This window comes from Protopterus annectens, chromosome 1.part0 (assembly GCF_019279795.1).
Source record: "Protopterus annectens isolate FY-2018-M chromosome 1.part0, PAN1.0, whole genome shotgun sequence".
NCBI lineage: Eukaryota > Metazoa > Chordata > Ceratodontiformes > Protopteridae > Protopterus > Protopterus annectens.
The window spans coordinates 1,245,326,960-1,245,343,561 of NC_056725.1; the positions used below are offsets into that span (position 1 = coordinate 1,245,326,960).

General features: G+C 37.9%; 1 protein-coding gene across 2 annotated transcripts in view; it reads left to right on the forward strand.

The window, feature by feature from the left end:
- Positions 1-16,602, forward strand: part of TBX18 (T-box transcription factor 18) — a 264,470-nt gene that overhangs the window by 179,344 nt on the left and 68,524 nt on the right. For both annotated transcript variants that reach the window (XM_044065921.1, XM_044065929.1), the window contains exon 5: positions 4,611-4,778. In XM_044065921.1, coding sequence (XP_043921856.1) covers positions 4,611-4,778 — 168 coding nt within the window. The remainder of the gene's footprint in view (positions 1-4,610; positions 4,779-16,602) is intronic.

The window sequence follows — 16,602 nt, forward strand, 5'->3', positions numbered from 1 at the left end:
TGCAACTATGGTGGTGCTTCATGAAGTGTTTTTTTTTCAAGCTTCCAAAAGTTTATGATACCTTCAGTGTAAAACTTTCTGCTGAAACTGCTCAGGAGGACAATAATTATTTTTCTGTTTGTTCATTTCTGCATTGACAGTCTGTGAATACTCATAACCATTAAAGCATAACTAACTTTCTAAAGCTGACAGCACTTTTTCATATAGCTTGCATGATTACAGATGACTGCACTATAGCTCTTAATTTTTTTCTAATCAGGTATAAACCATTCTTTAGTGGCCATATAACTCTGTATTACTTCTCTAGTTCTGATCTTGCAGCTGTTTATCAGAAGTGGGAGCCTGTTAGTGTGAATCCCAGCACTTCATAAAATAAATGTGAATCATGGCATTCCAAAAACAAACTTTGATTCAAGCAACGAATTGTGAAGCTCACTGGTACTTCTTTCATGTGTTATGGATGTGGCTTCACCCGTGTGCTGTCTCTATGAGGGAGCTGCACCCAAACTCCTTGTTACTTTTATATACTAACACCTATATTGCTGTAGCATAGAAAAGGGAACACATTGAGATACCACAACCTCAGAATTAATATATTTTTTTATTCGTATTTGTAGTTTCACAGTTCCAAGGATAAGTAGGTCTCACTTATACTTCTGCAATCTGAAACTATATCTCCTGACCCTTAAAGCACTTTATGTAATTATTTGGGTTTCATTGAGATAACATTCCAGAAAACTTCAGCTGAAAAAAAAAACACACTGGTCATTGTTTCATCTTAAGAAAATACAAAACTAAAAGCATTTGGGGGCAAGCTTTCCTGCACCCCTACTGCTTCTGCTTATACTAACTGCATAGTCACATAACCATAAGGAAAGCTCTAAAGCTAACAGAACATAATGCACTGCTAGAAATGAAAAGCATCCTGGCAGTGACTTCTTATGGGGAGCTGTGATTGTCAAATTCAACACTGGAAAACTGAATTCAGCAACTTAATAGCTCACACACTAACACTCTGCCAAGTGTAAGGAAATTATTTATTTATTTTTTTAAATTTGCTTATTCATTTTTATTTATTTATTCGTTCATTCATTTTCATCGGTAGGTTAGCTGGTTTTTGAGGGCCCCTTTTTCATTCATGGTTTTGTTACAAACAAACCCTAACAAAAGAGATACCTATTCAAAAATAAATAATAACAACGTTAGTACTACTACATTGCAGAGTACAAATCATCTTTAGTTAAAACTTATTATAAGGCTATACGTCTTTCGTCATGTTGTTCAACACTGATCAGTTACCTGCTGCTACAGTCCTGTCCACAGAATTATCTCAGTTTAACGGAGGTGCTTCAGAGTATAATTAGATAATATAATCACACTGTTGGATTGACAGTGATTATTTACGGAGAGTAACACCTTGAATTTCTTTAAAAATGAAAATAATGTGGCAGCAATCAAGCAATGGTTATACACTTTATTCATTTATCCTAGGTCAGAATGCTATCAGTAATACTAGCTGTATCATCCAGGTGTTTTATCCATTGCACAGAGATTGCCCATATGGGCTTGTCCATAGTGCTGCAGATGGATACGTGTATACACACACACACACACACACACACACACACACACACACACACACACACACACACACACAGTTGGCTGCTGTGGGATTAGAACCCCTACCTACCGATCTAGTAGTACACACTACAGCTTGCAGTACTTATTGCTTGCACCATGGAGATTACTTATCATTTGAAGGACATCTCTCTGTAACACTTCTAGAACAGATGAGGTTTTAAAGAGTAGATAGATTGATGTGTTGCATGCCCTCCATCTCCTGACACATAATAACATGACCTTGTTCCTACACCTATGCTTTCAGTGTTGTATATTGGACTTTGGACTTATAATGCTATAACATTTTCAGAACTTGTCCAGAAGAATTGCTAAGAAATGTAAATGCTTTACATGCTTTCTCTATGAAAGTATATTTCAGCAGACATCCTAAGGTTGACATTACTTCTTTTTTTTTGTCCCATTGCACCTGCTAGCCACCTGGCCTATCATTCTAACTACATTAATTCATTCACTAACCAAGTGACAGATGCGCGTAATCTGTACTATCAATAAATACCAAAGGTCTTGGTGTGCGATAGGCTATAGCAGGGGTATATCATCCATTTCTTGCAAATGACAGAACCCCTCAGAAACTCCTGTTACCCTTCAAGCAAATGCCTTCAGATGACCTTCAATATCCACTGAGATTTCTAGCACAGTGTGTGCACCCTGGGCATGCACACTTTTATGCTTCTTCAAAAAGGGGTGAACAGGCATCATTCTACTTCATTTTCTCCCCCTTATCTTTCCTCCATACCTGGGACACTAATTGAACTTAAAATCCTTGGGTCATAGGGCTTTATTTCAGGATCTGGTTAATATTATTTCCAATCTGGTGTGCAGTAGTTTTCAAAGGTAATCGAAGTCTAAATGCATTTATTTAGCAGTACACTGACATAGACATTTTTATAAGTAACATGGAGTAGTCATTTAAGGTTAGTAGATCCTTGCACCTCTCACAAATGGAATCATTTATAGAAAAAAAAAATAAACAGTTGTCAGTATGAGACATTCCTTGCATTGTCTTAATGTTCCTATTGCTAAGAGTCTAGCAACATATGATGAGATAAACTGTAACTTTATGATATTTATTGCCTGATACTAATGAGTGCTAATGAAGTGAATTTCTAGGAAGGGTCTACATAATAGAAAACAATGGTACTGAGATGTTGCTGTTGTGTGCAGCAGAACAGTGACGAGTAATGCAATCATCATGACATGGAAGTAAACAGCTACAAACTTCAGGAGAGTACAGTGCAGATCACATACATAATGCTGTATCTGTGATAACTATGGCTAAATTGCTGAGTGAGCCTTTAGGATTAATGTGCATTACCGCAGTACTAATGTTTAGTATTAGTGTGGACCTCTGTGATTTATTGCAGTACTGATATTTATGATTAGTGTGGACAACTGTGCATTATTGTAGTACTAATCTTCGGGATTAGCATGGGCCACTCTTCATTACTGTAGTACTAAACTTTAGTATTAGTGTGGACCATTGTGCTTTATTGCAGTACTAATCTTTAGGGTTAGTATGGACCACTGTGCATTGCTGTACTAGTAATCTTCAGGATTAATGTGGATCACTGAGGATTATTGCAGTACTAACTTTTAGGATTAGTATGGACCGCCGTGTGTTATTTCAGTACTAATCTTTAGGATAAGTGTGGACCACTGGCTGTTATTGCAGCATATTGCATGGGGCATGTGGGCTAATGTAACATAACCCTTCACTATAGAAGAGGGGATTTTTCATGCATCCTACCCATTTCCTTCCCATTGACATTATAGCCCAGAATGATTTGTTCAAGGCCCTGCCCACCATCAAAGAAAGAAGCTTCCCCTTATGTGCATTATATTTTCACTTTCCATCTTTCTTCGACTGAAATCCATTTGCAGATACACGTTGTCGGTGCCGGAGTTAGTAGCTTACCATCCTAGTCAGTAAACAACTTCCTACATTTTCTAGTCCATTGCACAGCTATCACAATTGTTCCTGCACTAAATGAGTTTAGCAATGATCCCCTATGCATATAGACAAACACACACACACACACACACACACACACACACACACACACACACACACACACACACACATACACACACACACATGCAGATACAGTTATAATTCAGCAGCGCATACCTCCCCACTCCACAGTCTCATCTTGTTGGCAGATGGCTCCAGCAACTGACATGTCTGTCCTAACATCATTTAAACCACCAAGTGACTGAAAATAAAAGGATTTTATGAGTAAGTTGTTTACTTGAGACTCAAGCAAACTCCACCAGCAGTGATGAATATCCGCAGACAAAAGATATGTCTTTTGTCTATGGATATTCATTGCTGCCAGTGGAGTTTGAGTCTTCAGTTTTTAATTTATTTACTTACAATAGCTTGTGAACCTTGACTTGGGAACTTGTTCAGATGAATATATATTTCGGCTAGTGACATGTTTTGGAATTAAACATGAAATAGAAGCATCTGTTGAGTAAAGGCTGGATGTAAAATGCAGTTGTTATCTTACCTAATGAGTGTTGGGAAGAAAACAAAAATAATTCCATTCTTCTGTAATTAAGCAGCGTACTGAATAGGTATGGCAAAAGTAAAACTTCCCAAGAGGAAAAATCAAAACAGTCCAAAAATGAGTTGGCACAGTGGCTGGAACATTGAATTGCTCACTGGCAGTATGTCTTAAGACATCATTATTTTCTTGGTCAAGATTAGATGACTTTTTTGTACCTTCCCTTGTGTTGATTAATGAAGGCTTATCATAGAGTTCTTCCAGTGGAATATTTACATTGAGAATGTTACTTTTTAAATATTGATCAGTTTTATTTAAAATGTCAAGTATACCTTGTTTCACAATTCTTGTTTTTTAAAGACTTGCCTAAATTGGAAAATCAAAGTAATTCAACAATCACAGTTCATAACTTTAACAATGTATACTACATTAAGTGATCCATTTGATACTTTAATTTTACAGATTATTCTTCATTCAATGCATAAATATCAGCCTCGGGTCCATGTCATTCCAAAGGACTATGGTGATAGCCTTTCTGCAGTTAAGCCAGTTCCAGCAGGCGAAGGCATTAAAGGATTCTCCTTCCCAGAAACCATTTTTACTACTGTTACAGCATACCAGAATCAACAGGTAACCTCTCAGTAATTGAAAACATCATAGCAACAATCAGTTTCTAATACACAGATATATTTCTCATCATTGAGCTGTTTGCTATTCTTTAATGCTACAATTATAATTTGTTTTGTTAAATGCTTTCATAGTATGCAAGCTAAGCTTAGCTTTATATCCCACTGATATATATTCATATTATTTTGATAAATATTAGAGAGTAAAATTATTTAAATGCCTTATTTAGGAAATCATTCTGATAAAATTTCAGTCATTACATAAGATTTAACAGTTCATAATTTAAAGTCACAATGCTTTTCTGGCCCTTCGTTCATCCCAAATTTTGTTTAGCTTATAAGACATACAATTATTTATGTACCAAAATTGTAACATGTTTGATTACAAGATAATTCAGGCTCAGATCCTTTAACAAGACAACAATGAACCCAGATGACTAAACATGTTATTTTGTACTGGAATGCTGACTGGAAACAATTTACAAAAATTAGTGCAAGAGTGAGCCCTCCACATGCCGTCATGCAGGGAAACTATGCTCCCTATGCTCTCTAAATATATCTGACTACTATCATTGCAATTGTGTAAGTGGTACAACAGGCAGCACACTTTTCTTTAGCTCCAGAAGGCTCTAGGTTCTAGTCCCACTTCAGTTGATTTGACCATTGACAGTGCAGTATGAAGGGAGGTGCTGTATTCCAGAGTATTTTGTTCTTCCCAGGGGACATTAAACAAAGTCTCACTTCCTTGAACTGATAGTACCTCAGGCGGATGTGAAAGATCTCATAATACCTTGGGCCTTCCCTGAAAAGAGGTCGATGGGGTAAATAAATGTCACCGCTATTCAAAAGAAACTGCACATTTAGTGTTGTGGAAATATTACAGAAAATTTGCTGTTTTTGATGAATGAACTACTTTCATACAGTTCTGCTCTTTAAGAGTTGCTTGGGCTTTGGCTTGGAAGGTATAAAAGGAACCACATACCTACATTATTTTTGTGTTTTGTTAGACTGTGTATAGAAACTGATTCATAGCTACTTCAGTTAACACCTTGATCAGGGACTGGCTCCCTCAACCCAAAATGTGTCATCTGTACATTTAGCTCACATTAATTAGAAATTATTTCTGAAATTAAATAAAAAAATAGGTGGATTTCATATTTAACTTTACTATGCTATATTGTCTACTGCTACATGAAAAAAACTGTAGTCTCTCATCTTTCATATAGACCTAGTCATTCCTTATATTTAATAGAAAGTAGCCTCAAATGTACAGTGATTGCCTTCCATTATAGAGTTAGAAACAATGTTGTATTTTCCGTCTTATGTTTTCAAGAAATAATTTCACAACTTTGAAATATTTCTCCTTGAAAATAATAAGCATGCTACCACAGCTTACATCTTAGCTTACTTAATTATTTTTCTGCATTCACAACTTATAAAAACTAACAATGTTATAGGATCCTTTATCTGGACAGTAAAATATGCACGGTGAAAGTAAAGAATGTGTAAAATTGCTAAGTAAATTTCACATAGATATGAACAAAACTTTCAGTGATGGCATAGGGTAGCTTAAAACCTAGAAACTTAATTCATACAAAACAGAAGACAACAAATGCTTTAAGTAGCATGCAGGTTGCAAATGAATATCATTACATGGTGTATTCAGATGCTTCTCGTATGCTTTGTCAAGTCTAAACTAATTGCTGCATCAGTGAGATAAAATATAACAGTCAGAGCTTCAGCTCAGAGAAAAAGCTGTTGACCTGTTCCTCAAATAAATAAACTATTATTCCTAGGTCATATTTGTTAAGTGGTAAGCACCTTGCATTCCCCGTGCCACCACATACCTGTCTTACTTATATATATATATCAACCTCGTATTTGCATAAATGCAGAGATAAAAGAAGAACTCACACACATTAAATCATTGCAAGCACACAAATGGAAATCATTTATTTTATTTAACATTTGTTTACTGGGAAAGGGTCCGTTTTCAGTGGAGGCCTGGGAAGAAATGTTCCAGACACGTCTATGGGATGTGGGAGGGAACCCACATGACCACAGGGAGGATGTGCAGACTGTACAGAAGGCACTCCAACTGAGAATTAAATTAGAGAATCTCTTGATGAGAGGCTACAATGCTAACCATTGCACCACCTGCTGCCCAAATATATGCCAGCAATAGTTTCAAATTGGAATAATACTCTTTTTTTTTTTTTTTTCTTTTTTTTAAATCCAGTTAAAACTTTGACCAGTATATTTCATCTAGTTGTAGCTCTGATCAGTGTTGACATGTTAGCAATAGTTTCATATAGGAATAGTATATACATATATATATATATATATATATATATATATATATATATATGTGTGTGTATATATATATATATTTTAATTTAGTTAAAACTTTGACCAGTATATTTCATACAGTTGTAGCTCTGACTAGTGTCGACTTGAGAAATATAGTAGGACTATATTGTCATAGTACATACTTGTGTAGCAGAATGAAAACACCTGCATTATCTCCTCATTATATGCATACACACATGAGCTGCCTACATGAAAAATGTAGTCTAGGATGTAGTATGCAATATGTGCATATTACAATTGGAACCATAGTCATTTTCCTATTGGGGAAGATTTAGCATAATGGCTAAGATCTCTAATAGTTAAGATCTCTACCTCACAGATGCAAGTTACAGAGTCTGATTCTGACCTCTGGCTATTGGCTGGGCTTGTAGCATTTATCTATAAACCTAGTTAGACAAGTGCAATTGCGGGTGTATTTCATATCACTGTAAATTCAAAATACTGAAATTCCTTTTACTGAGACCACAATACGTAATTTTTCAAAATACTGAACACTCATTTGACTGAGTCTTATTATACTAAAAGCTTACAATGCTGGATTTCAAAATACTGAATTTTAAGCCATAGACATGATGTGTGTTTCCCTTCACCTGTGGCTTGTTTGTGATAAAAAAAAATTACTGTAACTTAAAGTGCTGACTGTCAGAATACCTGTAGTAGTGTAAAAAATAGTGTTGCAGTGTTTCTAAATGTGGTTTTGTCTCTTTACATTTTTATGGAAAGTATCTAAAGTAATATGGCAGATGATTTGTGCGCTCCTGGCCATAGTGGCAGTGTGCACAGTACTGCAAGGTAAGTAAAAGGTATATGCACTTTTCCCCATTGTAGTGCAATCCTGGAGTTAGTATATATAGTTGGGGTGGTGTAGGGGGTGCAACCCCCCACCCAGTTTGGTTTTATATCATCCAGTTTCTGTTAAGAGGGTAAGTAAGTAGTTTTTAAGTTTTGGAAAGAGTTAGTCATTGGTGTTGTAAGTGTGCATGTCCATGGCTTAAAATTCATTATTTTGAAATTCAGCATTGTAAGCTTTCAGTATAATGAGACTCAGTCAAATGAGTTTTCAATATTTTGACAATTAGGTATTGTGGGCTCAGTCAAATGAAATTCAGTATTTTGAGTTTTCAGTCATTTGAATCCGCAACTGCATATGTTAAGAATGTATTATCTGTGTTAATACTGTTGAAGAAGCATTGGTGGTGAAACAGGTTGAGTTTTCTTCCAGTCTGTATAGCAATGATTAACATGTAACTTTTTAAGTGTTGCTGTTGCTGTTTTTCAGATGCTATAATACCAGGCTGTAATTATAACTATAGCCTTCTTTACTCTGAATCTTTGGTATGTGTTTCAGGAACTGTCTACAGACTTTCTCCTAAGAAGGAGACATTCACTCTGTATCACTGTCTGAGATATGCCAATCTAACATCATAATTCCCTACTCCGGGCAGTGACCTCAGCTGTTCACCAGTAAATCTGTTGTGTTGTCTCAGTTTATAGAGTACTATATTTGTTCTACCCATGCAACTATTAGCAAGTCAGTCCTCTATAAGTTTCCACTTACTCTTTAAATGTTGTCATCTGCTACTATAGTGACAGTGACTTCCCTAATTTTTATTTATTTGAGTTTAGGATTGCATATACCTTTGAATAAGAGGTTAATTTACAATAATTCAAAAACAAAATAACTACATTGTGAAGTCAATACATATGCTTTCATAAAAATAACAGCAAAAGAACAGAGTTTCAGCAAAAGCTGTATTTATTAAGGTAACACTTTTCATCCCAAAGGCTTCTGCAAATGATCATAAGCACCATAAGGTCAAATGCACTATAATACTATACCAAAGCATTCAAATTGGTCATGCAAAATCAAACTATTAAAGCTGAACCAACTGCAGTGAATGGCAAGTAAAGAGGTTTATTTGAGCCTTCCACTTGTAAGCTTAGGTTTTTTAGAAAAAGAATCACTTTGTCCTTGTACGTCTCATACAATCTCATTTAAAATTACTCACTAATAACTCATTGTTACACAACTGTTTTGAATTTATATACCAGATCATTTCAAAGTGTTACACATAATGATCACTAGTTATTTTTATGAGCATATATAGAGCTCCATAATCTTTTTATTCTAATGATCTTCTATGTATTATTTCAATTATTTCATTCTTTCAGCTAAAGTGCTATTTGCTTTAATCACTTCATAGCTTTTGAATTTGTAGCCACCAATGCATATCCTACTCCTGAGATGGCATCTAACATAATACTTGATGAAAAAGTTGATTGGTTAATAAATATTGAAAGACTGACGAAGCTTTAATATGGCAGCAGACTCTAAAGCTGAGGAACAGAAATCTGCATCATCATTTTGCAGTAAAATTCACACACAGTGTTGGGAACTGCACTACCAACACACCTGCGCACTGCATACTAATTTTAAGGTTACAGTACTTTGAGAAGAACTAGATATTTATTAAATCACTAAATTCCAGATTTGCTCATATCTCCAAGGTAGTTCTGTAAATAATTATTAAGTCTCAGCACAACAACCTATAGCAAAATGAGAACAAAAGCTGTCTGAACTTTACAAATTACTCATTACCAAATCTGTCTTTTTGAAGATCTTTAGAATTCTTTCTACTTTATTTCTGCACTTCTTGGTTAATGCTCTTCAAACGTGGCATTCATATAGCACTGCAGCCCTAATTTAATACAGTTTACGGAAGAATGAGGAAAACTTGGATTTCCACTGAGATGAATTTCAGTAGCATACCTATTTTCTTCTAGCCTCCACTATTGTTTTGCTGACCTGTTCCTCAAATAAATGAACTGCTGTCCTAGCTCATTGTAGTTTTCCAGCTGTTTGATGTAGAAGTGTCACAGTAAGATAATAATTCTATTTATAACTCAAGATTTGCAAGTTTTGCAATGAGCAAGTCATGATCCACAAAGTCAAATGCATTTGAGAAATTGAGAAAAATAATATTAACCTTGAATCCCTGGTTTAATACTTCTGCAACGTCCTCCTAGAAACTTAAATAATTAGATGCAACTTGCAAGGGATACAGTTTGCATACAAATGAGTTGTCTCCACTCCCAAAATACTGTTGCATACATAGTCTTTATGCTATAATTTTTCCAATAATTTACTGTAGTACTCAGAAGTCTTAGTGGACTGCAATACTTTTTGTCATCAGATTAACGTTTTTCTTAAAAACTGAAGCTGCAGTTATTCTTTCCTAAATGTCAGGCATTTTTCTTATTTGAGACTGGTAATAAATATTGCAGATAAAATAGATGGTAAATGCTTGTCTTTATCTATTTGTAAGTTTGGAGCTTTTTTTTCCCCAGGCCTCCACTGAAAATGGATATGTATCCAGTTAACAAATGTAAAATAAATAATAAATAAAATAAAAATTCATCTACAACTTTTTAGTCACATATTCATTTTGTATCAGAGCGTGATTGTTTCGGTGTTTTTATTTATTTATTTTTTAACATTTATCTTTATTTTTCTTTAGACACTAGCAGCTGGTGGTTATCTTTTAGATACATATGCATAGCTTGGACATATCCCTCTGATATTTTTCAGAAAGTACACCAATATCTTTTACTAAATGTATTTATCACGACTGCTGCAATTCTCTGTAGTCATCTATTGAGTTTGTTTTTCTTCTACATCTTCCCAAGTGTTGAATGATTGAGGCTTCAACAAGACAAAAAAAAGTCAACTCCTCAAAACAACTATAAACGGTATTTTGTCTCTCCTGCAGTCATTGTTGGGGGAGGGGGGGTTGCCCACCCTCCAATTATTTAAATGTATTAACTCCACACTTGCGCAGTCAGAGACTGTAGACCACATATATTGCATCAGTGCCATTTTGCAAACAGAAACCACCCTGGCAGTGATCTGCAGAACACATCACTTGCCAATTTGAATTTCTGTGAGTACCAGCCAATGAGTTGCTCTCGTTCTGTAGGTCTTCACAACTACAAGGGTAACGAGAATTGGCTTCATCCATAATTCTGGCTTCTTGACGCACTATTGATTTCTTCATAAACTGAAACCATTCTTTTTCTTTGTTGTTGTTGTTGTTATGTTTGTTGTTACTAAAAAGGTTTAAGCTCTGTTCTTTTCTCTCACAGTTTCCCATTGATAGCACTGTTTAACCCATTGATGCTGCTTTTTATGTATTTTTAGCTCTGTTCTAAATATGATAGTTTATTCTTTGTATTTCTGAGTGCATTAGTTTAATTTGATACTCATGTTTCTTCCCTTTTTGTGACCTTTTCATTGGCTTTCAGCATGTTCCCATTTGAATCTACTGTTTTCAACTGTTAAACCACCCTTGGATTTAGACTTACTTGGAAATTTAATAAAATCCCAGAAACTGGGTATCATCCTGACCTTTAAATGCCCATACTTCTTTCCAATTTGATGTTTCTCACAATCCCATCCCTTATATACCTCAGTCTGCCATGAAGCTGTAGTAGTTCTCCATGATTAAGATTCTTTAGGCAAAACTATCAAACTATCGCTGCATTGATAGAACTGTTTTCTCCATTACATCTTGAAAATGTATTCACTTTGTTCCAGGGTTAAAACATTTCTAAGCAACAGACAGTAGGCTCTTAGACAAATACTAGGCTAGATGCTTTTGAGGGCCATTTTAAGTTGAGCCAATTCTTCTTTCAAAGGTGAGAATAGTACATTTGTGCAAAATCTTACCATAGTGGTAGATGTTCTTGCATTCACTGCTACAGTATTCTTAAATATATGGGATTCTCTACTGTGGAAGCCCAACATCTGGAGTCTTCCAAAGGCTTCTGAATTTAAAAAGTTTCCTGAACATCACCATATGCTCTCTGCATAACATAGGGCATACAGGTGACTTATGGCCTACTAAAAATAGAACTTATTGCCCCAGGAGGACCACCAGTGCAAGGAATTCAAGAGATAATGTGTAAATCCAGGAAGACAAAGAACTAGGGTAATGGAGGGAGTGAAGGAATACTGCAGCAGTGAAGGCAAAGATATCTACTGTCATGGTAAGATTGTACATAAATGTAGTCTCTCCTTACATTCACTACTGCAGTATTCATAACTATATAGAAGAGTGACAAAGTTCAAGAGGAAACTTGGGAGGAGGAAGGGGCAGAAGCGTCCCGTAAAAACATGAAAACATAAACTAGCAAAACCAGCCCTAGCTCTAGAGATACTATCCAACTTGTAGTGCTTGGTAAAGGTATGCACAGAAGTCTAGGTAGCTGCTTTAAGAATAGAATTAGTATCTAAGCCTTTGAAAAAAGCACCAGAAGGAGTCACAGTTCTAGTAGAATGAGCCGCAATTGAAAAAGGAAGGCTGTTGCCATGAAAAGTGTAACAAAAGAAAATAGCCTTAGGAATCCAAGAAGAAATAGCTTGCTTGGAGACAGCAATCCCCAAGGATGTGGAATAAAAAGAAATTAATAACTGATGGGAATTTCTAAGCCTTGGTCATATCCAAATAAACTTTAAGTTCCTATGCATGTCCACAGTATGCAGCACCCTCTCACTGTCAGTTTGTGGAAAGGGAGAAAAAGGCAGATTAATAGACTAAGTGACAGCTCCTTAACAGTGCTGTTATGGCCAAAAGGGAGTCCCAACAAGATTTTGGGAGCATCCTGTTGAATTTTGAACAGGACGTTTGGAATGAGAGGAAGGAGAGGAAATGCATAAAGAAACATCCCCTTCCAAGAGAATGAGAGGGCATCCTCCTTCCATACCAGATGACCTGGGACTCTGGCATAAAATAGAGGAAGTTGTCTGTTCAGGGGGGAGGCAAAAAGATCCACTTGAGGAGTACCCCACTGATAGATAATGTCCAGAAACACATCCCTGTGAACCATCCATTCATAGGACTAAGTTAAGGACCTGATCAGAGTGTCTGCCACAATGTTCTGACTGGAAGGGATATAAACTGCATGAAGAGTCACTTGACACTTGACAGCAAGATCCCATACCAGAAGTGCCAACCAGTAAAGAAGAAAATATATAATTCCTTCCTGCTTTTTGTTATACCACATCACTGTGGTATTGTCTGTGAATTCCTTGAGAGGCCCTGGAGAAAAGAGAGACAAAAGGCTTGAAGAGCCAGCAGAAGGTCTTTCTTCTTTTTGACATTGATGTGCACCTTCTGCTGATGAGGCAACCAAACCTCCTGTACCTTTAGGGAGTCAAAAGTCACCCCCCCAATCCCATGTCTGTGGCATCTGTGAACAATTCCTTAGAGGGGAAAAGGGGAATGACAAGGGATCCTTGGATTCAGTGTCAACTGCTGAATCCACCAGAGAAGTTCTTGTCTGAGACAAGGAAGAAGAGGAACAACAATTTCTATAGTATGCGCATGTTGAAGCCACACTGACTTCAGAAACCACTGAAACTTTGTCATATGAAGTTTGGTCAGAGGGAGCATAGGAATGGTGGATGCCATGAAACCCAGAACTGTCAGAAACTCCCTGGCAGTAATGGAAGCCAGGGGAAGAAGAGTATGAAAGAAAGAAATGAGAGTTAAGACCCTTGGAGGGGGCAAGGATGCAAGCACTGACACCATCTGAATCCTGCAACCCAGAAAAACATGATCCTGAGAAGGAGTCAGAGAAGACTTTTTGAAATTTATAGTGAACCCCAGGTTCTGAAGAAGTTATATGGCAAAATGAGGATTTTGCAGAAGGGTTTCTGGAGAGGATGCCTGAATCAACAGGTCAACCAAGTAAGAAAATATGTGGATCCCTTGAAGTCTGCAAAAAACAATCACAGGAGCAAGGCCTTTGGTGAACACCCTTGGGGCAGTAGAAAGGCCAAAGGGCAAAGCAGAGAACTGAAAATGCCAGGAAGCAACAGAGAAATACAAAAACTTCCTGAAAAGAGCATGGACTAGAACATGGTGATAAGCATTCTTGTGATCCAGAGATACCATATATGCCTGAGGGTGCAAAGGAGGAAACCGTAGAAAAGTGTTTAGATGACAGAGGTCTAGAATAGGTCACCAAGTGCCCTGTTTTCTGAGCAATAGAAACAGTCAGGAGTAGAACCCTGTCCTCCTTTGGGACACAGTCACCTCTTGAATAGTACCCTGAGACAAGAGATCCCAAAGAACCACTGGCAAAAAGGGAAGATTTTCTGTAGGAGGCTGAGGAATGCCCATAATAGGAGGATAGGATTTCCACACCATGAAGTACCCTTAACAAATGATCAACAGAACCCAAGAATCTTGAGTGATCTGATGTCAAACTGGAAGAGAAAGAGAAAGGTGAAGAGAAAGAGGAATGAGGCTGGGAAGGGACAGATAGTCACACAGTGCCTGGTTTGTCCAGAAAGGAAGGCTTCTGAATCTCCAAAAATTGAGTAGCCTTACCTGGAGGAGCCTGTTTGCCACTCTTCTTACCTTTAGAAGAAGGACAGGATTGCCTATGAACAAAGGCAGGCTTAGAGGGGTAGTTTCTCTGAAATTTAGGCATAAGAAAAATAAACACATGATGTTATGTAGTCCTATCTCACCATAATTCTTGCTGGATGGGTTTGGAGCTGATATTCGGCTCCAACTCGGCCGATACTAAAGCTCGAGAGCTTTTACTGGCTCAAGGCTAGCCCCTATCCCATGGTGCCTCACGGCAATTCACCAGATCTCATTTGCCGCGAAAGCTTCAAGGTTGTGTCTTACTGGCTCATTGACTAAGTAAAACTTTGGTTGCTAAATTTAGTCCTTTTTCCTACTTTTCTATCCACTTAATATATATATATAGTTTTTTTTTTGTCTCTTATGTGACTGTTTTTTGAAAGTTTCCAATCTCTATTTCCCCCAAAGGACTGTACAGCCCATTTAAGTTAGAGGGCCATAGTGCCCTTTTAAGTTAGAGGGCCTTTCCTCCCTGTGTGAGTGTTTATAAAATAAATAAAAAAAAAAGTTCTCTTTTTCTTTCTTCCTCTCTTTATTGTTGTAGTTAATATTTAGTCTTGTTATCTAGCTTATCTATTCCTGATAGTCTGAATGTCTAAAGATAAGGATAGGGAGCATAAAGATCATCACCCTTCGGGGTTTAAAAAGTGTGATAGGTGTGCGCAGAAAATGTCTCTCACAGACAGCCACACCAGTTGCTTGTATTGCCTTGGTGAAGCCCATTTAGAGGAACCCTGCATGTTTTGTCATGCATCTAGTACTAGAGTTTTAAATGAAAGAAAGAGGAAACTCGTTGATAGGGGTCTCATGACCAGTTCCTTCCAGGAACAGCTGGAACTTGGTCAGGCAGCTACAAAATCCTCTAAGAAAAAATCTTCGGCCCTGGCTTCGCAGCCGACTAAAAAGACTAAAGTGTCGGAGCCAAGAAGTTCTGGTTCCAACTCAGCTTCACCTATTTCAGTGCCGTTGGTCTCCTCGACTCTGAGACAACCTTCGGTACTGAAAATTTTACCTGAAATTGAGGTAGTGTCTCCCACTTTGAGATCTCCTATTTGGGAGAGAAGGAGATCTCCTTCTGTCTCCACCAGATCCTCCAGGACTCTATCTGATGAGGACATCGAGCAGGTGGTGAAGAGGTTGCTTTTGGATCCAGCTCTGGCAAGAAAATTTGCCCCTGTGGACCCAAAGGTTTTGGAGCCAGCCCCCTTACCGACAACTGTTCCTCCTCCAACTGCTTTGCTCTCAGAGCCTATTGTTTCAGGTTCTTTTGTCTTGAACCCGTCAGCTCTGGAGATTCAACCTGCTTCCTCTGAGCCAATTACTCTATCCTCGATGGCTCAGTCTGAAGCTGAGGGATCTAGGAGCCAATGCTCTTGTGTCGACTCTGAGGGGGGCAGTCACCCTGGGTTCTCATTGGAACTGACCCTCCCTCTTGGAGCCTCAGCTTGACTCAGCTCGGCTCTCACTTCTGCTTTGGAGCCATTCCCCCTTGCTAGGAGTCAACCATCCATCCCCTCACAGTGGAGGTCTTCTTTGGAGAGAGGGGGGAGGCTTTCAAAGCTATAGAGAAGGCTTTATCCTCTGCTAAAGCCATTCCATTGGAACCTGTCTCACCAGCAGCAGGCAGCAACCTCTTCCCCCCACCACCCCCACAGCATAGGGAGCCAGAGGCCCAAGTAGCCCCCATTGGAGGTGCCCCCTCTTCCGAGACATCCCCACATTATCCCACTGGTGAGCTCCCATGGAAGAGGCTGTGTAAGAGGAAGCATGTTGACTCACCTAAGTCTGTCACCTCAGACACTGATTTAGAGGAATCAGAAGGGTCCCCTAGATCCCCCTCTGAGGATGTCTCTTTTTCTGACATCCTAGAAATCCTTAGACAGAGGGGTGACTAGAAGACCTCTAACCCTACTGCGGATGAATCAGTGTATCTGGAGGCCTTTGGTTCCCCACCTTCTACCTCCTGGGTGACACCGCCTTATGACCAACTCTTGGGGGACATATCGCAGAAAGCCTGGACCT